The 18,793-nt window shown below is 36.4% G+C and overlaps 5 protein-coding genes across 13 annotated transcripts in view; 4 read left to right on the forward strand and 1 right to left on the reverse strand.

Annotated features, from left to right (window-relative positions):
- The window catches only part of arhgap42a (Rho GTPase activating protein 42a), a 40,162-nt gene extending 38,586 nt beyond the window's left edge, over positions 1-1,576 (reverse strand). For all 3 annotated transcript variants that reach the window (XR_007138973.1, XM_027134141.2, XM_047805633.1), the window contains exon 1: positions 1,215-1,576. Coding sequence is in view for 2 of the 3 variants with exons in the window: in XM_027134141.2 (XP_026989942.1) it covers positions 1,215-1,368 (154 nt within the window). In the remaining variant the exon portion in view is untranslated. The remainder of the gene's footprint in view (positions 1-1,214) is intronic.
- A 1,265-nt stretch (positions 1,577-2,841) lies between these two features.
- On the forward strand, positions 2,842-11,096 carry LOC113634902 (F-box only protein 40-like). Of its 5 annotated transcripts, XR_007139032.1 has the most exons (6): positions 2,843-3,041; positions 3,234-3,269; positions 3,970-5,862; positions 6,472-7,026; positions 7,355-7,728; positions 7,914-7,960. XR_007139032.1 is itself a non-coding variant. In XM_047805902.1 (5 exons), exons 2-4 carry the CDS (start codon positions 3,267-3,269, stop codon positions 7,923-7,925), a joined length of 1,908 nt encoding a protein of 635 aa, XP_047661858.1. In that variant the 5' UTR covers positions 2,842-3,041; positions 3,234-3,266; the 3' UTR covers positions 7,926-7,955; positions 8,047-8,188. The 5 variants fall into 5 exon arrangements, 4 of the variants coding, with proteins under 4 accessions (XP_047661858.1, XP_047661857.1, XP_047661856.1 ...); XM_047805902.1 differs by lacking the exons at positions 6,472-7,026; positions 7,355-7,728 and adding an exon at positions 8,047-8,188 and having other exon boundaries at positions 2,842-3,041; positions 7,914-7,955; XM_047805900.1 differs by lacking the exons at positions 2,843-3,041; positions 3,234-3,269; positions 3,970-5,862 and adding exons at positions 8,047-9,867; positions 9,963-10,199; positions 10,960-11,096 and having other exon boundaries at positions 6,687-7,728; positions 7,914-7,955.
- On the forward strand, positions 11,010-12,537 carry c1qa (complement component 1, q subcomponent, A chain). Of its 2 annotated transcripts, none has more exons than XM_027134084.2 (3): positions 11,010-11,151; positions 11,275-11,456; positions 11,742-12,537. In XM_027134084.2, exons 2-3 carry the CDS (start codon positions 11,294-11,296, stop codon positions 12,332-12,334), a joined length of 756 nt encoding a protein of 251 aa, XP_026989885.1. In that variant the 5' UTR covers positions 11,010-11,151; positions 11,275-11,293; the 3' UTR covers positions 12,335-12,537. The 2 variants fall into 2 exon arrangements, with proteins under 2 accessions (XP_026989885.1, XP_026989886.1); XM_027134085.2 differs by having other exon boundaries at positions 11,284-11,456.
- An 836-nt stretch (positions 12,538-13,373) lies between these two features.
- c1qc (complement component 1, q subcomponent, C chain) lies at positions 13,374-15,071 on the forward strand. The gene is made up of 2 exons (XM_027134087.2): positions 13,374-13,640; positions 14,388-15,071. Exons 1-2 carry the CDS (start codon positions 13,478-13,480, stop codon positions 14,936-14,938), a joined length of 714 nt encoding a protein of 237 aa, XP_026989888.1. The 5' UTR covers positions 13,374-13,477; the 3' UTR covers positions 14,939-15,071.
- Positions 15,072-17,112: 2,041 nt separating this feature from the next.
- On the forward strand, positions 17,113-18,747 carry c1qb (complement component 1, q subcomponent, B chain). Of its 2 annotated transcripts, none has more exons than XM_027134162.2 (3): positions 17,113-17,270; positions 17,518-17,689; positions 17,981-18,747. In XM_027134162.2, exons 1-3 carry the CDS (start codon positions 17,268-17,270, stop codon positions 18,523-18,525), a joined length of 720 nt encoding a protein of 239 aa, XP_026989963.1. In that variant the 5' UTR covers positions 17,113-17,267; the 3' UTR covers positions 18,526-18,747. The 2 variants fall into 2 exon arrangements, with proteins under 2 accessions (XP_026989963.1, XP_047661696.1); XM_047805740.1 differs by having other exon boundaries at positions 17,164-17,270; positions 17,503-17,689.
- Positions 18,748-18,793: the final 46 nt, after the last annotated feature.

Below are 18,793 nucleotides of genomic sequence, written 5' to 3' on the forward strand. Positions count from 1 at the left end.
TAGTTAAATAAACGACTTCTGAGACAATTATGGTAATACATATATATATATTACAAAAATGTAATAAAGATGAGACTCCTTCCAAAAATGCAAACATAAACTCATAAACAAAATATCATCATCATGTAGGGCATCCAGGATGCAAACCTCTGAATGAGCTGTTAGTATAGAAATCAACAACATATTAGAACAAGTGCATAAGCCAGCGATTTTCCTTGAAGCCACAACTACCAGCAAAGCTAGCAAAAAGAAGAGGAGTTCTTCAGATAGTAAAGGATTTTAAGCTTTCTAAAAATGTCATCTTTAAAGGAAAACACCTATTTGTACGAGTATCACTCTACGTAAAACTTTAAAGTTTCCATCAATAGGATCACTAATAAACCATTAAGAGGTCTAAAAGCTTAAATTTTTAGTTCAAGCTTACATTATTATTTCTTAATAATAATAATAATGATTCGATGATAACAGTGCATGTATAAGCAATGCATTATTACTGCTTTACAAGCTATACCATCTGAACATTCGTGGCTTTTTGAATTAAAGCCATATAACTTATGACATATGATCTGATGGAATAATTGGTCCATTATTCGTTAAATCCCAAACATGTAATCTGTTATTATAATAATGTCACCAAGAACACGTTGCTCATTTTCTGTTTTTATTTGTGATCACTATTATTTGTAATTTATATATTTCTATATATATGTTATAAATTGCAAATCAAACAAATCTATATATATTTGAAAAAAAAGTAACATACCTCTAAACTATTATAACCTTTGTACTTAGAGCACTTAGACTTTTATTTATTTTTATATGCAGATGTGTTTTTATTTTATTTATTTATTTATTTATTTATTTATTTATTTTTTGCACAATATCAACAATAATCATTAGCAATGGACCCTGCATGTCTGGGTCAACAGTCAAATAATAAGAAAATAAATTTCAAACTTATTGCCATTTATTTCTAGCAAAAGTACAAAAAAAATGAGAGTATGAACCTTTTTCCACTAGGAAAAAAGTGTCTTTCTTTAAACAACTATTTACAACACAAGTAATGTAAAGCAAAAAAAAAAAAAAAAAGAAAAAAAAAAAAAAAGAAAAAATTTCATTGTAAAATGATCTCATTCATTGTTTGAACAATCTGGATCTAGTTAATCTACTATCCTACAAACGGATCCTACAGACGGATCCTGAGCTCGACCTACTTCTCAGGGCGCTGATCAGCATGTTGCCATCCTTAATGAGCTCCTTTATGAACTTATTCGTCCGATCCAGTTCAATTTCGTGACATTTCAGCCGATCTCTGAAATCAGGACTGTCCAGAAAAGAGTCGCTGAACTCCAGAGCTGGTAATCCCATTGTATTATCTGCAGCTGGGGACGAAAATGCAACAAAAAAACACGAAACACTCTTATTCGCCTTGGTCGCGTCCTCCTTTCTTCTTCTGTCGTCAATTCCCGTTTTTTTTTTTTTCTCACGACTTTACAGTTACCTTTCCAACTCTGGGAACTCTGTATCCAGAAAACCTACTTCCGGCATGTTGTTTCACACTCCGTCACTAGGAGACGTTATTCTCTTTCACCAACTCGTACCCCAACAAACCCCGCCTCCCATACTATGATTGGTTTAAAGCTCTCCAACCGTCATCTGATTTGACGGAGCGTATATGCAGTTCTAGCCAATCCCAGTGCCGAACCTGTGATTTTCCAGGAAACGGGTGGAAAAAGAAACAGCCGTCTTAATACAGGTAAAAGTAGCATGGACTGCTACTGGCCTGCTTCCAATTTATCCAGGACGGATAAAGAAGGTTATTCATGATTAATATCACACCAAAAATCACGTTATATAACGTCTTACGTATTTTCATATCCACATTTCTGGAAATAAAACAAAGCTAGTAGATAGCAGTATTACTGTGATGGAATTTTCTGGATAATTGGGAGTTATTATAAATAAATAAATAAATAAATAAATAAATAAATAAATAAGTTGATTGATTTGTTGATTGATTGATTGCTTTATGAGTTCTGCAAATGTGAGACCATATTTCATATCTAGATTCTTGTTAGTTCATTAAGAGTTCTTTCAATTGGTTAATAATTCTATCTGAAACTTTTCCTAAATGATTTTCACTTAGAATCTTTCAGCAATCCCCTTGTAGTCAAAGCAAATATCTGTTACAGTTTTAACACTTAAATATGATGCCAAACTTTCCTTGTTATGGGTCTTTATTCCACCTTTTAGTGTGTATCTGTTAGGTAGTAATGTGAGAATTGTGTTCCCATTTAAAATGAATGTAGCCTAAAATACATTACTGGAGTTTAAGATCCACTCATGCACATGAATGAATGTTTAAAAGCTTTAAAGTTACACTACATTTACATTTACAGCATTTAGAAGACTCTCTTATCCAGAGTGACTTACATTTTTTATTTCAGTTTATACACCTGAGCATTTGAGGGTTAAGGGCCTTGCTCAGGGGCCCTGCAGTGGCAATTTGGTGGACCTGGGATTCGAAGCAATGACCTTCAGATCAGTTGTTGAACACCACTGATACATAATTAAAGGATACATAATAAAAGTACAACAAATGTATCACAGTGAAAAGCAAAAGAGGAAGGAAGGAAAAAGAGAAGGAAAAGTATAATTTAAGAAAATGTAAAATGTGGATGCTGCTATATATAGAACCTTTTTGTTTATTAGTCTACTTTGATTGACTCTGTCATGAACTTAAAGCATGGACTGCCATCTAGAGGACTACTTACCAAACATTCACTCCTAAACTGATTAATAAACAAATCTAGCTGAATATTAGTGTCTGAAATGATCCGATGGAAAAATACCCCAACAACCTCATGTTATACCTGATAGACAAGACCCGACCAATCAAGTACAATATGTCATGACGGTGTGACATTCAGCGATCATGTAACTTGGTAAACTAAGCAGTACAGACTATTTTTAACTAGCCTCCCAGTCCTGCCTTTAGTAAGCACTTCAGAGAGTTTGAAGAGTTGTTTGACTTGTTTAAGGTAAGTTGTCTGTCCTCATATCTGCCAGAGATCTATCTTCATTAATCTCAGCATTACTACAAACATTGTAAGAATTAATTTTGGTTATGGCAAATAACATAAATGATGTGAGTAGTCATGATCACCAGTGAAACAGACAGGACATACAGAGTAAAAAAATTTCCTGTACTAATAAATATCCTCTGTTTCAAGGAGCTGCTGAAAAGCATTTTCACAGAAGCACAGATGGTATGATTTTTGATTTCATTTTTCTTATAGTCCACATGTTTAAGTCAAGAGAATTTGATTTTAGGGTTTATCCTGCTATGATGAACATCAAAAGCTAACCAAAATTTGTTTTGAAGTCTATAACAGTCATTTCTTTAATGTTGATTATAATAAATTATAAATCGTTTATATGTTTCATTATAAAAAAAATAATGTTATGTGGTTCATTATAAAATTTCTAACAACATGAAGCTTTTAGCTCCTTGATGTCTTATTGCGTCATGATATGTTGAATGCCGTAGAATGTCTACAAAAATAATTTATCCTATCATTTTTTTTTTAATTAAATGTTCATTCCCTTACCTGCCTCTCTTTTTTTCACAAAGTTAATAAGTCAAATGATATGGTAATGCTAGCAAAAATAGTGCTCACACTGGAAACTCCTTACAAAAATGTTGAATAAATGTCCACTCAAAGAAAACATTATATCAATCGTATAGCTGATTTTTGAGTTCTCTTTTTTTAATATAAATCTGTGATTTGCCGCTGCACATTAGTCAATGCTGTGATAAGTTAATCAACACCTTCTGAGCAATCAGATTTAAGAAATTAATAGAGCTAATGGTATAAAAAGCATAAGTCTAAGTTACCCCTGGTGTTTTTATGATGCCCAATCAAAAATTGTTAAGTAAGTTCTTTTTTGTATTGCTTTGCCGTTCAGAGCACCTATAGGAGATCAACACCTGCATCTGGCAAGAGGCTGCACAGGCATTGTGAGAGCTGCCACAGCAAATACTGCAAAGCTCCCATAGAGATCACTTTGTCTTGCATGATCGTTAACTGCCGCTTACTGTGTGGAGCCTCCTTTCACATGTGCAAAGATGATGAACACAGACTGTTATGTCCTAATGAGAAGGTGCCCTGCATCAATGCTAACTTTGGCTGCCCTTTCACAATGTGTCGCTCGAAGCTGGCCAAACACCTGGAAGTGTGTCCTGCTAGTGTGGTGGTCTGCTCAATGGAGTGGAATCGTTGGCCAATCGAAGACATAAAGTCACCATTATTTAGCAATCTCATGAAGGACATCCAGGAGCATCAAGCCCTGGACCTGTCAACAGCTTTAAAAGACCAAAAGCAAATATACAGTAGGCTAAAAATGAGGAGTTTCTTTCCTCAGTTGATGCAGGAACCAGAAGAACCAATTCCAGTAGAAGCAGAAGCAGAAGATGAGGCAGCAGGGGGTGCCTTTTTGGTTGATGGAAGTCATGTGAATTCCATAAGAGGTCAGGTTTCAGTAAATGGTCTTGTTAATGTCCAGGCAAAGGAGAATGCTGTGAAGGATTTTACTGTGGATAAAGAAAAATACAACATATATGAGAAGATGTTTAGCAAGGAGAGAGGTGGCTGTGAGCATGCCCAAGAAGAAGAATCAAAAAAAGGAGCTCATAAAGACAGGACTGAAACAACTAATGGGTCACATAAACCATCTACTCCTGATCAACAAGGTACTGCTAAGGCAATAGTGGAAGATAGACATAGAGGAAATGATGTCCAACCAGATATCTCAAAAACTGGCTTTGCTCCTTGGCAAGAAGGAGTTCTGGAAAGACTTGGTAAAGAAGTAAATCCAAGAGAGTACAACATGTATGTAGTTCACCATGCACGCATGCTTCTTAACTTTGGCCAGATTAAAGCTTGCACTCCCAGAGAGAATGATTTTGTTTACGGAAGCCTGGAACCAATACCAGTCCAAACCCTACATTCTTTTAATGTTCCTGTTAGTTATATGCATAAACGCATCCATATTAAAGATCCATCCTCCCATGTGAGCACTGAGCACAAGAGCGTGGACACATCTGATTTGGGTGTTTCTGTGGATGAGGACACTCAGAAGATGGATGAGATATTTGCAACTTTGCTGTGTGCTGCTGAAGTGGAGATCAGAGGACACAAGGTCAGTGAATCTGTGGCCACAGATGGACTTTATATTGATATTGCAACTCAGACCTATGACTTTTCGACAGCTCCATTTAAATACAACACCACTCTGGCTGATATTACAGAGGACAGGGATTTGAAACTTTACCTTCAGATCGATACAGAGATCGTGACACTTAGACACAACAAAAACAATTCAGTGTTCTCATTTATGTGTGAACGTTGCTTCAGAAGGGATGAGTTTGCATCTCACTTTAAAAACGTGCACTCGGATATCCAGTCTTGTTTGAATGGCTGGTTCGAGCAGAGGTGTCCTCTTGCTTATCTGGGCTGCACCTTCACCCAGAGACGACTCCAGCCCTCCACACACAGAGCTACAGTCTTCTTTAACACGGACCTCAGCATCTTCACACTCAGGCCTGATATTGACAAACCTCTCTTGGCTGATTCTCAAATGGTCCCTGATGGAAATGAGGATTCTCTCAGTAATCTTCCTTTTGAGGTGCTGCGTCAGATCGCTAGATACCTGGATAGCTTCTCTCTTTCCCAGCTGGCCCTGGTGTCTCGACTTTTCCGGGATGTCAGTGCCACGTTCTTGCATGACAGAGGAATGATCAGCTTGAAATGGAAGAAAAAGCTGTACACTCATGGGAGAGCCAAGTGGAAATCATCCCTAGTAAGTATTTTGTGATGGACGCTGTTGTCAAAAATACAGTACTGAATAAAATACAGTAGTCAAATGGATTAATAATAGGGGGGTGTCCTGAACCCAGATATATCTTGCATATTGTAATGTATGTATTTGAAATTTTGTAGCTAGCTCTCCCATGATAAAAAGCAAAACTAATGTAAAAAGCAAAACTTTCTGAATTGGCAAAAATAGGCCTTTCTGCAAAACCAGTTCCAGGGGATGGAACTAGAACTGATCTAACTCTTATAAGCCTAATCCCTATCCATAACTCTGAAACAACACACATATACATTTAGGCAACTTGAATGTCTGACTCCAACCCATTAACGTTTAGGGGCAAGGGGTACTTAGAAATGGGAGATGCAAGTAGACATGCCTCCTTCTCCTGATTGGTTTGATTTTGGTGGTCTATGGCCACATTAGATCAATAGGTGTTGGCCAATACACAAAGGTCTCAAGTCAGTATCTTAATTATAAATGCATGTAGTATACAGATGTGTGACATACTGTACAGTATCTTTGACTAATTATTAACTTTGTTTTGAATAGTGATCCTATTTGTCTGACATTTTTTCCTCATTCATTTTCTTTGAGGTTTGGGAATTCAGCAGTCTGTTCAGCAGAGTGGACACTTGGTGTATTGGTGACACTCTTCCCATGGCTGAGCACCTTAAGCAATGTCCGTTTTACCAAACAGAACCTAAAACCAAGCCTTTTCCGCTGCCCAGCATACGGAAAAACAATGGAGAGTCGAAGGCTCGGAAAAGTCTAGTCAACCATTTTTTGGGGCGGAGCTAATTTTAACATTAATACTAAAATACTAAAGTACAGTTATTACACTATACTGACACTGACACTATAATTGAAAGTGTGGTAAAATAGTAACGGAAGGATTATTGACATTTAAAGAATGTATCCCATCATCTCACCTCACCCACGTAAATACCTGGGTCTCCTTATAAAAAGTTTCACCATATCAATGATTATGCTTTGTTCTTTATATTCTTTACAATTATATCAACAAAAGTATGTGGACCCCTGAGTACTGAACATTTAATTCCAAAACCATGGCCATTAATGTGGAGCTGGTCTATAATTGGTTGTTCAAACAACAACAAAATTGTGTGCAACAAGCCTCTCATATGGATGGTATGTTCAGGTGACATATACGTTTGGCTATATGATTTAATGCAATGACATGTTTAATGTGATATCCCTGAAAAAGCTGTTATAGAAACAATAACATGTTAGAATTGTGTTCATATAAACATGTGGTAAATACCTAATGCTGAAGTGATAAATGGTATTATTTTTAAGGACTAAGTGCTGTGCTGCATTGGAATTGTGTTACATCGTAGTGCAATAATGTTAGAGGAAAAAGTGATGAATCGTTGATCTCATGGTATATATAAAATATTTTCAATATTCTTGTATTAATTTTAAATACGCTTGCAATACAACTTATTTTTGTACACAGGGTCTGTCTGTCTGTCTGAGAACACGGATCTTTGGGAAAAAAATAAGGATGACAAAATGTATACAAATCTTCTACAGCTCTGGATTTAGCAACATGTTTGATAACACAGAGTCTGACCTGCCCCCTGGAATTCAGAGCAACTGATGACCTGTAACTAGACTCCATGTTGCAGTGGTCCTGTCACGTTATATATCCACAGTGCCAGCCTTTTTCTATTTTTAACATTGAGTCACACAGCAAATTTAAATACACTCAGTCTTTCAGCAACAAAGCAGGACACAAGCAACACACTGGTCGGCTGTAGGACAACCTTCATATTGACCTACAAGTCTGATACCATGATATATATTTTCCTGCCGTGTTAACCTGATAGTGTAAGTTCAGGCTTGTATTGAACGCATGTGTGTATCTGATTTACTCATTCTGATGTATTGCTGAATTTTGTTTCATTTTCAGCCACATGAGGGAGTTTGTGTTTTATACTATCACTGGATCATTTTCAAAAAATGTTTATTTGAAGTCACCTTCAGAATTTGATTTAGATTCTTATACTTTTCAGATAATTCCATGATCAAGCTTTGATGACCCACTGATAGATATGGTAAGTTACAAATCTTTGTCTCAGAAGGCAAATTGAATAGAAAACAAACTCAGCAAGCTTTTATATGGCTCTATGTTGACAATTATTTTAGGGAAGACAAAGGACTTCAGGATCCAAACTTCATACACACTGTGAAAGCTGCCACAACAGACGCTGTAAAGTTTCGATAGAGATCTCTGTATCATGCATGATAATCAACTGCCGCATGATGTGTGGAGCATCATTTCACATGTGCAAAGAGGATGAGCACATACTGCTTTGTCCTAATGAAAAGGTGCCCTGCATCAATGCGTACTATGGCTGCCCTTTCACAATGTGTCGCTCGAAGCTTGCCAAACACCTGGAAGTGTGTCCTGCTAGTGTTGTGGTCTGCTCCATGGAGTGGAATCGATGGCCCATTGAAGATTCAGAGCCTCCTGAGTTCTACAAAAATATCTTAAATGAGAACTACACCCAGGAGCCTCTGGATCTTTCCATGGCACTGCGAGATCAGAAGCATTTGTTTCAGTCACTCAAAATGAAAAATATTTTTCCTGAACTTATTGAGAAGATAGAGGAGAAATCTGTCATTCAAGAAATTGAGGGAGCTGTTGGAGGGGCACCTAAAGATGCACAAGAAGACTTAACATCTATAATTGATCTCTCAGGCCTTGAACCTGAGGAGAGGGAGTTAACTCAGGAAGAAAGAGAGGCAATAGCAAGGGACACTAATGTATCAGGCATCGGAAGGTATGACGCTTGGGAGAGGATGTTCAGTATGGAGCTGAGTGGTTGCAAGCAGACAGTTAAAACACTAGGCACCAAACCTGCTTCCCGTAGCACTGAGCTGAAACGGCAAGAAAATCTGAGCAAATTTGAAATACTTAAAGAGGAGATGGAAACAACAATGGGGAATTCAGACACACTTACTTATATGCCACATTTCAATCCATATGAAATGGATGAAGATAAATTTTTGATAGCAGCATCTTTATATGCTTGTGACACACGTCCAATAAAGACGTTTGTATACGAACATTTGGAGCCCATGAAGATCAAAACTGTGAGATCATTCAAAGTTCCCACCAGCTTCAAGGCAAGGCCAAGTCGTATACGCAATCCTTTTCATTACAAAAAAGATACAAAAGCTGTGGACACAGCAGACCTGAGCACTCAAATGGAGGAAAAGCCAAAATGGGATGAGGTTCAAGCAACCCTACTGTGTTCTCTGGAGAAGGAACTCAGGGGACACCTCATTGCAGAAGCCAGTGCTGCAGATGCGCTTCTTAAGGATGAAGGAACTCAGACTTATGACTTTTACTCTGCTCCTTTCAAAGCAAATGCATCACTGGCGGATCTCACAGTAGACAGGGCACTGCAGCTTCATGTACAGATACATACAGAGAGTGTCACCAATAGGCATAACAAATGTAGCTCTGCATTCACTTACCTTTGCAGCCACTCATACAGACGAGATGAGTTTTCCTCTCATTATAAGAATGTTCACTCAGATATCCAGTTCTGTTTAAATGGCTGGTTTCAACACAGGTGTCCTTTGGCTTATTTGGGTTGTACCTTCAGCCAGAGGCAACTAAGGCCTTTCACGCACAAAGCCATGGTCTCCTATGACAAAGACCTCAGCACATTCACTCTCAGACCTGAAGTACCATCCATTCTCTATGAAGGTGTGGCAAATGTGACTACGGATAGGAAACGAGCACGGAACCAGGATGCTCTGAGCAAGTTGCCTTTTGAGATTCTCATCCACATTGCTGGGTTTCTGGACAGTTTTACACTGTCTCAGCTGGCTCTTGTATCCCGGTTGATGAGAGAGGTGTGTGGGGTTTTGCTGCAAGAAAGGGGCATGGTCTCAATCAAGTGGGAGAAGAAAATCTACTCACATGGTGGATGGTGCTGGAGAGCTAGACATAAGGTCAGACTTTCCAGAGACCCTAATAATTTCATGCCATCTTGCAGTCGTTTAATTAGAGTTATAATGTGATAATATATATTTCCATATTCCTTTAGGTCTGGGAATTCAGCAACTTGTTTTACCCTGTGGATAACTGGTGCTTGGATAATTTCCCTTCAATGTCTGAGCACCTAAAAGTCTGCCCCTATTATGAGAAGGAGAACAGAACAGATCCTGTACCCTTAACTGGTGTCTTTGATTGTGAAGAAGATGAGAAAGCGCAGAGTCTTGTGTCCATGTTTATCAGGAATCAATAACATTTGTTGAGGAAAAGTGTTGAGATTATTAATAAGGTGGTGTGATGCAGCCTCATGTTAGTTACTGTTATGACTCTAAGACTGATTATTTTCCAATAATGACATGTCCCAAAATGTTTTATCCCACTTATAGCACAGCAATTTGAGTACAATTTTTCAGAATTTATTAAAGAACATTTTAACCATTTACAGACACATCTAATGATGTGGAATGCTGCAAAACAATAGACAAACAAAATGCTGTCCTGAAGAGTTGCTGTGACTGTTACACTGGACACTCCTTCCATTAATTTTATATAACGAGAACATTTTAATATATTATTAAACTAGAAACCTAACCATTAGAATAAAATGAGGAATAAATGCATTAAAAGAAACCTGTGATTTGCCTTGCAGCTAGCATTACATTACATTTCTAAACCCATGCAATGGCATGTCCATTATCGTGATCTCTGGTCCTGATTAATGACTAGACTTCAATGAGCCATGAATGATGTCATACTTCCACCCCTCTCTAATATAAAGCAATATTAGCTTAATCATTTTACATTGTTTTCCTTGTAATGGATGCTGTTTGAGAATGTAAAAGAGCATAAGAGGTTAATAAAAGTGAACAATTTGAACACTTAATTTTAAATTAATTGGGTTATATTGATGTTTGTAATTCAGTCTTCTATATAAATCTTTATGCTTTTGGAAGTGACACTCAAAATATGTTTTTAATATATAAAATTATTTTTTGACCTTTTCCATGAGGACATGACCCAAGTACATTTTGCTTACTTTTGCAAAACAGGGATGGAGAAGCAGAAGCAGGCTTATTGCACATATCTGCATATTTGTCCTGTTTTTTTAATGATGTTCCTATTTTTGGGGGGAACTGAAACGACTGGATTTTTGCCCTATTGCAATGACATAGTACTGCGTCTCGGTTATGTCAAGTAAGGAGAGAAGAAGTCTGAATCTTTAAACTGACACTGGGAAACTGGTGAGTCTGTAACAGCTATTTACATTTTTGTTACAATGAAAAACAAAAAATGGTCTGTGTATATAGATTACATTAATTAATTTGCTCTTTAATTTTCTCTCTAATGATTATTTATTCTCCAAGATTCTTTAGATTATATAGGATGAAGCTGTCAATCCATCTGTTTGGAGTTGTCTGGGCGGCTGTACTTTTGTCTTTTAGTCTCTGCCAGGATTTCTGTCGAGTGCAGGATGGAAAACCTGGGGAGCCAGGAGTTGCTGGGAGAGATGGCTGGCCTGGACAAAAAGGAGAGAAAGGAGAACCAGGTGTGTATTCTGCTTATGTTGCTTTATTTATCGGTTTATGTTGCGTTGCTTTCTGTATTCTCTACTTGTCAGCCTGGGTTGTTTCCTCCAGGTTCTCTGGTATCTGTAGAACTGCTGGACTGGCTACACAAAATTGATTCTAAATTGTACAAATGATTTGCATCCAGGAGAATCGGTGTTCCCAGCATAGGCTCCTGATGCACCATGACACTCACCAGAATAAAAAAGAATGAAGACAAATGAATAAATTAATAGATGAATGATCATTGTATTGCATGGTTTTAGGTTTGCAGGTGGAGCTGAGTAAGGAGGCACTAAGTGCTATTAAAGGAGATAAGGGTGAGGATGGTCCTGTAGGAAGCATTGGTGCTAAAGGCTATTCTGGTCATCTTGGTCTACCGGGACCCATCGGACCTCCAGGGAATCCTGGCAGCACTGCGGATGGTGAAATTTCCAATGTAAAAAAGGCAGCCTTTTCAGTGATGCGTAAGATGAATGCAAACCCCGGTTTCAACGTCTTAACCTTTAATGAAGAACTTCTTAATTTGAATAAAGACTTCAATCTTCACACAGGTTATTTCGTATGTAAGTTTGCTGGAGTTTATTACTTTGTGTTTCATTCTGTCTCTGAAGGTGACCTGTGTCTAAATCTTGTTAGTGACAATGATGTTAAAGTGAACCTGAAATTTTGTGACTATAACCATCGTACAACAAGCGTATCACAGGTTCTGTCTGGTGGTGCAGTGATTGAGCTTAATGTGGGACAGAAGGTCTGGCTAAAACCATTTAAAAACACTATACACAACAAGGTGACAAACAAAATATCAAAAACTGAAACAACAGTGTTCAATGGATTTATGATTTTTGCTACCGGTTGAAGAAAATATAGATAACAATGCATGCTAGAATGACTGCAATTGTAACATTGGTAGTGCTACAGTAGTTTCTGCAATCATGGATTTTAATACAAGTGTACCATTTTACTTTAATTGTTACATTATATGTCCTTAATGCTGTATTGCAACCCAAATTAACATTTCATTTAAAAATGCATTCTACAATAAAAAAACGTTCTGTGAAACTTGTGTGTGCATTTGTTTGTGTGTGCGTTTCTCTCTCTCTGTGTGTGTGTGTGTGTGTGTGTGTGTATGCGTGCGTGAGAGAGAGAGAGAGAGAGAGAAAGAGAGGGAGAGAGAGAGAGAGAGAGAGAGAGAGAGAGAGAGAGGGAGAAAGAGAGAGAGAGAGATTATTTTTGGATTTTCATAATGCATACATTTTGCACATTACATGACAAATATATAAATATAAAAACAATATTTGATTGACTTAAAATATTTTGAATTAATGTTGCAGAAATCTATGCAAATCAATTCCAAATATATTAAGAGGAAGATCCATATAGTTTGCATTTATTAAATATTTATAAATAAAAAACATAAAGCATATAAAACATATGATTGCCCACTAATTCCCACCCCAGTGCAGAGAACCAGCTATACTATTTCTGGTGCAGTTCACGTTAGAAGTCATAAAGTTAACTGAACAGAGTAGACCTATGTGCAATTCAAATGTTTAATGATATAAATCTAAATACACCTGATCATGGGAGCCACATAATAAATTATAGAATATATTTAAACTATATTTAAAAGCAACATGACAAAACTTGGGAAATGATTAATATATATATATATATATATATATATATATATATATATATATATATATATATATATATATATATATATATATATAAAATCTGAAACATGCAAAAAGGGGTGCATTTTTATAGAGCCAATGTATAATTACAGTAAAACATGAAGAATTTGTGAGCTGATCATATTGCTCACAAAGATTGCATAAGTGAGTTAATCTAAACAATGAACTGTTTAGAAATAAATGAAACTACAAGCACTCGAGTGATCTAAAGGCGGTACTTTGAGCAGTGCAGTTTTGAAAAGAGGAACACAGACTCTTCAAAGCTTAGACTTATACAGCCAAGCTGATGTTCTGACTTAGCCATGTTTAAGCATAAACTTATATTTGGAGCTCTGTTGGCAGCATGGCTTTGTCCTTCAACCACTCAAGACACATGTCGTGCTGGGACACCTGGACTGCCGGGTATTCCCGGAATTCCTGGACGTGATGGTAGAGATGGTGAGAAGGGAGAGAAAGGCAAAGCAGGTAAGTAATATATAACTTTTTGTTTAGTTCTTTCTTCAAGAGATCAACACTTCATGTTTAACCTGTTAATAGGAATACTTATATCACCTTTGTTTAAAGGTTTTAAACAAATGTATACAAAATGTAATAAAAAAGTAGATAAATAAATAATGCTGCAGTAATAATTCAGTTCATTGTGACAGTCATTTAGGTTGTATATATTAGAAAGTGAGTTCTAAGGGATTTCTGAATGCTTTAGCTCAGGAATGTACAATTTTATCTCAAGGGTTGTAGTGAATTTAGGTTTTCAAATCCAAACAGCGGCCAGACCTCGTTCTACCTGTGAGTTTAGTTGAACTTGGCTTGCAATAGACTCGGGTGTTGTAAAGGAATTCTAATTTGAACTGTTTCTGACAGAGAAATCCTGTTTTAAATTTCCACTTAGAACTTTTTAGGAGTCATATACTTAAAACTGGGCTTTTTCTAAGGCTTCTAGATTTCTAAAGCATTTTTAATGAACTATTTATGAAACTCTTTCGAATAAGTTTTAGGCTCCCTATTGAGGGAGAAATCTCAAAAACCCATTAGAACATCAAATAAAACCAATTTTAGGATTGACCAACAAATTCTACACATCAGAGAAGACTGGATGTCAGCTATAATTAGCCTTTTTTTTTTTTTTGGCAAGGAATTGTCATTATAAATGTGCCTATTTTATGGAAGCTATTTTATTGTATGTAGTTTAAAACAGTGTGTTTATCTCAACAGGGCGCACATTGGAGCTGGTGAATAAAGTTATCAAAGGGCAAAAGGGGGAACCTGGCATCATAGGTTCTCAGGGAAAGAGGGGTTTCCCTGGCGATCCTGGACCACCGGGACCACCGGGTCAGCGTGGAGACGTAGGAGATCCAGGCGATTCTAAACCACAATCTGCGTTCTGTGTTTCTCGTCAAACCACAGAATATCCAGCACCTAACACACCAGTAATCTTCCAAACAGTCATCACCAATACCAACGACCACTTTATTGTTAGTGAGGGTAAATTTGAATGTCACATCCCTGGTACTTATTACTTTGTGTACCATGCAACATCCTATAAAAAGACACTTTGTGTTTTGCTCATGGTGGACGGAACTAAGAAGGCTAGCTTCTGCGACCACTTTCAAGATGAACTCAACGTAAGTTCAGGGGGAGTTGCTGTGTACCTGGAGCAGAACAGTTTGGTCTGGTTGGAGGTTAATGATAGGCTAAATGGCATGTATGCAGCTGGAGATTGTTGCAACAGTGTCTTCTCTGGTTTCCTGCTTTATGCACACTGAGGGAGATCTAGTGTTTTAACGAAACATACCAGATAACAACAAGTTTTACAATTACATGCAATATCTGTACAATCAAGAGCACCAAATGTATTTCTGATTTCTGTGCAACTAATAAAACTATACTCGAGCAAAATATTTTGCTTTGTTTGTTTTCAAGCATGCCTCCAGCATGTCACTTACAAACCACTTCTAAGTAGTTTGCATAAAGGTTCATAGAATATGTACAAAATTAATAAAATTCAATTAACTCAATAAACCTGTTTAAGTTGCATCCATTCGAATTCACAAATGTCCCACCTCTTTCTGGCATTGTACTAAACTATGACTCCCCGGACATACCATAAACCTACGCTCATGCAAACGCATCACACACACATACAGGTTAATACAACAATTCATCAATCTGTTTTACACACAGCAAGCACCAAAATCAAACACTGAAGTGTTATATAAACCTGAATCTGTTAGCACAATTTTTTGTAGTTTGGATAAAGAGAAAAGAAAACATGTGGCAGCTGCTGGGAATTTGACAGCATTGGGAATAAAGTTATCAAGCTGCCAAAGCAAAAATGATGAATGAATATATCCTGCTACATGAAAATGTAGGATGAGTGTGCTGTAGACGTCTTAATTAGTGCAAGCAGTGTATTGTACCGAAGTACTGTTTAATATTTGCAGTTCCACTTGAATGCCACTTGATTCCATTTGATATTTAATCACATGAAGTCCAATTCAATTTTAGGTTTTCAAAATTAATATTACCTTTAATATCAAAGCTGTTCCCAGTTCCCAGTCTTTTAAGTCTTGCTGAGGCCATCAGGGTATGTGCCATGATACCAGAATCCATGTGAATGAACGAAATCTGATAATAATAACTGATAAGTCTAGTCGGCAAACCCGTGCTGTTCAAGCAGTTAACGCGACTCAACAATAACATGTCGCATATGTGACTTTAGAATTATTTATCGCAAAATATGACTTTTCGATACTGACATTTTTTAAAAGTTCACACAAAAATAGCTTATTCAGCTGATTTGGTTTTTGGCAATAAGTGTGTAAATAAATAATAATAGAACACGAGTATCTCTTGGCCACCTTAATTTTGTCAAAGTGGTTCTCAGAGGAAGAAATGTTGGAGACCCGTGCTCGATATAAAATATTCTAAAATGTAGAGCCCTTTTTCATTGTCTTTCCTGGGGGAGCCCATAAAGGTACTATAGTGTTTCCCTCTCAGAAAGCATTCCAGATAGAGCAAGACTTTGGAAGCTAGGAACCTTTAATTTTCAAATAAACCCTTTGGGAGCTAATTGTGTACAGAACTCTTTGCTATTACCTTGATTTAATGAAGAGCACAAATACACACACACATCCATACTGTAAATTAAACACAACATGGTGTGTGTGAACAACATAGTGCTTCCCTGTTAGTAAGGGCTTTGGGCAGAAAGCATTAACAGAGCATTCAGACTGGAAGCTAAAGCTGGCTAATTATCCAATAAACACTTAAGAAACTCTTGATTTCTAGAAACTAAGAACTATTAAAAAGCTAAGAAGTAGCTATTAAACAAACCTTTAATAAACCCTTGAAGAACCCTTTCTTTCATGTAGAACAGTAAATATTTCCTTGGATGTTGTAAAAGGCACCAATAAACACTATAAATATAATAATAATAATAATAATAATAATAATAATAATAATAATAATAATAATAATAATAATAATAATAATAATAAACATAAACAAATATTAAATAAAAAAGATCAAAAATATCTAAAAGATTTAAATGTTCATTCTATGGAAAAAACCTTCAAGGTTATATGTAGAACATACAGAAGCTTCTCTTCTTACTATGCAAAGACCTATTGGGAAAAAAAAGCCTTTTTCTTAACAGCCTTTTTCTGCCATAATTAATGCAAATATATCTTGATAAAAAGAACATAATATTAACTAATGGCATTATCATTTAATTACCGTTAATTACAAATGATCATTTAATACTAAAACAACACAAGGGATCTAAAATTTTGCAAATCTTGTAATGTTTTTTGCAGAAGAGGTTCCTTTTAGTCCACATGTCTGTAATTTGCTAATGCAAGCAAAAAAAATATTAAATTAATTCTATTTTTTTGATGTTACTCAATCTAGGATTAATACATTGCTGAACATGCATTTCACTACTTCCTTGTCCATGTTGTGAAATGCTGATGTTCTGCATTAGAAAGAGGAAAGAAAACTGGTATGCCTTCTGGTACGAAATGGGTGTGATTTATCTCTCACACTTGAGGCTGTCGCTAATTTTTCAAGCACTTGCAAACATTTCTTGAAACTATGGTAAGAAAATTTTATTTTCATGCTGTGTAATTAAGATATATATATACAAAAATGTTTTAATACCTGAAGGTTTGTTATCAAAATTTGATTGTTATAACAATCATTGTGTTTAATTTATTATTATTATTATTATTATTATTATTATTATTATTATTATTATTATTATTATTATTATTATTATTATTATTAGTAGTAGTAGTAGTAGTAGTTGTTGTTGTTGTAATAGTAGTAGTTTTTTAAATTGCAGGTGTCCTTGTCAGTGTACGCCCTGCTACCTGTCAGCGTTTTGCTATGGGTTGTGACCCCATCTGTCTCAGACAAATGTGATGGCCACACTGGTTTCCCTGGTGTGCCTGGCATCCCAGGAACTCCTGGTGTAAATGGAAATAATGGACCAAAGGGGAAACAAGGAGATCCTGGTAAAAAGATTTTAATTAAACAAGATATATTTTTTGTTAAACTTTAAAACAGTGTTTGAAGACAATATACTATCTTTAAACTTAAATAAACAAAGTAATAATTTATCATGCCGTTTAAGAAATTTCAAAGAGTTATACAATACTATATATAGTATGTATGTTTGAGTGTGAATATTTAATTATTGCATAATAATATAGCTATTTTCTGCTGATAGCTGTTGTGTTTTAGCTAAACAGAAAACTGTCTCAGCTCAAGAAAAGTAACTCTCTATGATATCTATTTCCATGCAGGTGATGATACATATCCGGTAAAGGGAGCCAAGGGTGAACTGGGTGTTCCTGGCCGCCCCGGTAGACCTGGCCTCAAGGGGGGTGTAGGTGAACATGGTCCACCAGGACCAAAGGGACCAAAGGGTCCAAAGGGACCTTTTAAATTGACCTCAGATGTTAATCCCATTTTTTTCTCTAATAAAAGAAGAAGTTCCAGAACATCTATACCGCAAAATAGAATCGTTGAATTTGATGAGCCAGTGTCTCCTGAGAAAGCTGTTATTAGTCTAAGCAGTGGTGTATTTACAGCCACACAACCAGGTGTTTATTACTTCGTGTACCATGTGTCTGCATTGCAGACTGCTTGCTTGTGTATAAAGAAGAAGGGGACGGTGGTGTTGAATTTATGTGATTTTTCTCAAGGAGTGCTGCTGACTTCTGGGTCTGTGGTCCTGGACCTAAAGCTAAATGACAGTGTTGGTGTGTATGTGTGCACGAAATCGAGTCAAATCATCAGTACAGATACTGATAGCACGTTCACTGGCTTCCTGCTATTTCCTTCTTAAATATTCAGAATTCTATTATCTCAGCTAATTAATCTCACATAAAACAATTCACTGATGATTTCTGGGTTCTTTTTTGCTTTTTCCCCAATACTTTCGACTATCTAATATTACGTTTTGTAATGAACAAATGGAACAGAACTGTTGCAAACATACCTGTATAATCACATGACTGACCATTTAATGGAAACAAAAATAAAGTTGCAATAAACAGAAATGAAACTCTGTAGGCTGAAATGTTCTTGAACTCCTAGGTAGGTTATAATCACAT

Source organism: Tachysurus fulvidraco, chromosome 21, assembly GCF_022655615.1.
Source record: "Tachysurus fulvidraco isolate hzauxx_2018 chromosome 21, HZAU_PFXX_2.0, whole genome shotgun sequence".
NCBI lineage: Eukaryota > Metazoa > Chordata > Actinopteri > Siluriformes > Bagridae > Tachysurus > Tachysurus fulvidraco.

What these genes read in the sequence shown, in the direction of transcription:
- c1qc (XM_027134087.2), top strand. Translation starts at nt 13,478, where the DNA reads ATGTTTAAGCATAAACTTATATTTGGAGCTCTGTTGGCAGCATGGCTT. An exon ending in GGGAGAGAAAGGCAAAGCAG is followed by an intron (nt 13,641 to 14,387) that starts GTAAGTAATATA and finishes TTATCTCAACAG; the next exon opens with GGCGCACATTGGAGCTGGTG.
- c1qb (XM_047805740.1), top strand. An exon ending in GGGGAAACAAGGAGATCCTG is followed by an intron (nt 17,690 to 17,980) that starts GTAAAAAGATTT and finishes ATTTCCATGCAG; the next exon opens with GTGATGATACATATCCGGTA.
- c1qa (XM_027134084.2), top strand. Translation starts at nt 11,294, where the DNA reads ATGAAGCTGTCAATCCATCTGTTTGGAGTTGTCTGGGCGGCTGTACTT. An exon ending in AGGAGAGAAAGGAGAACCAG is followed by an intron (nt 11,457 to 11,741) that starts GTGTGTATTCTG and finishes GCATGGTTTTAG; the next exon opens with GTTTGCAGGTGGAGCTGAGT.
- LOC113634902 (XM_047805901.1), top strand. An exon ending in GCTGGAGAGCTAGACATAAG is followed by an intron (nt 9,868 to 9,962) that starts GTCAGACTTTCC and finishes ATATTCCTTTAG; the next exon opens with GTCTGGGAATTCAGCAACTT.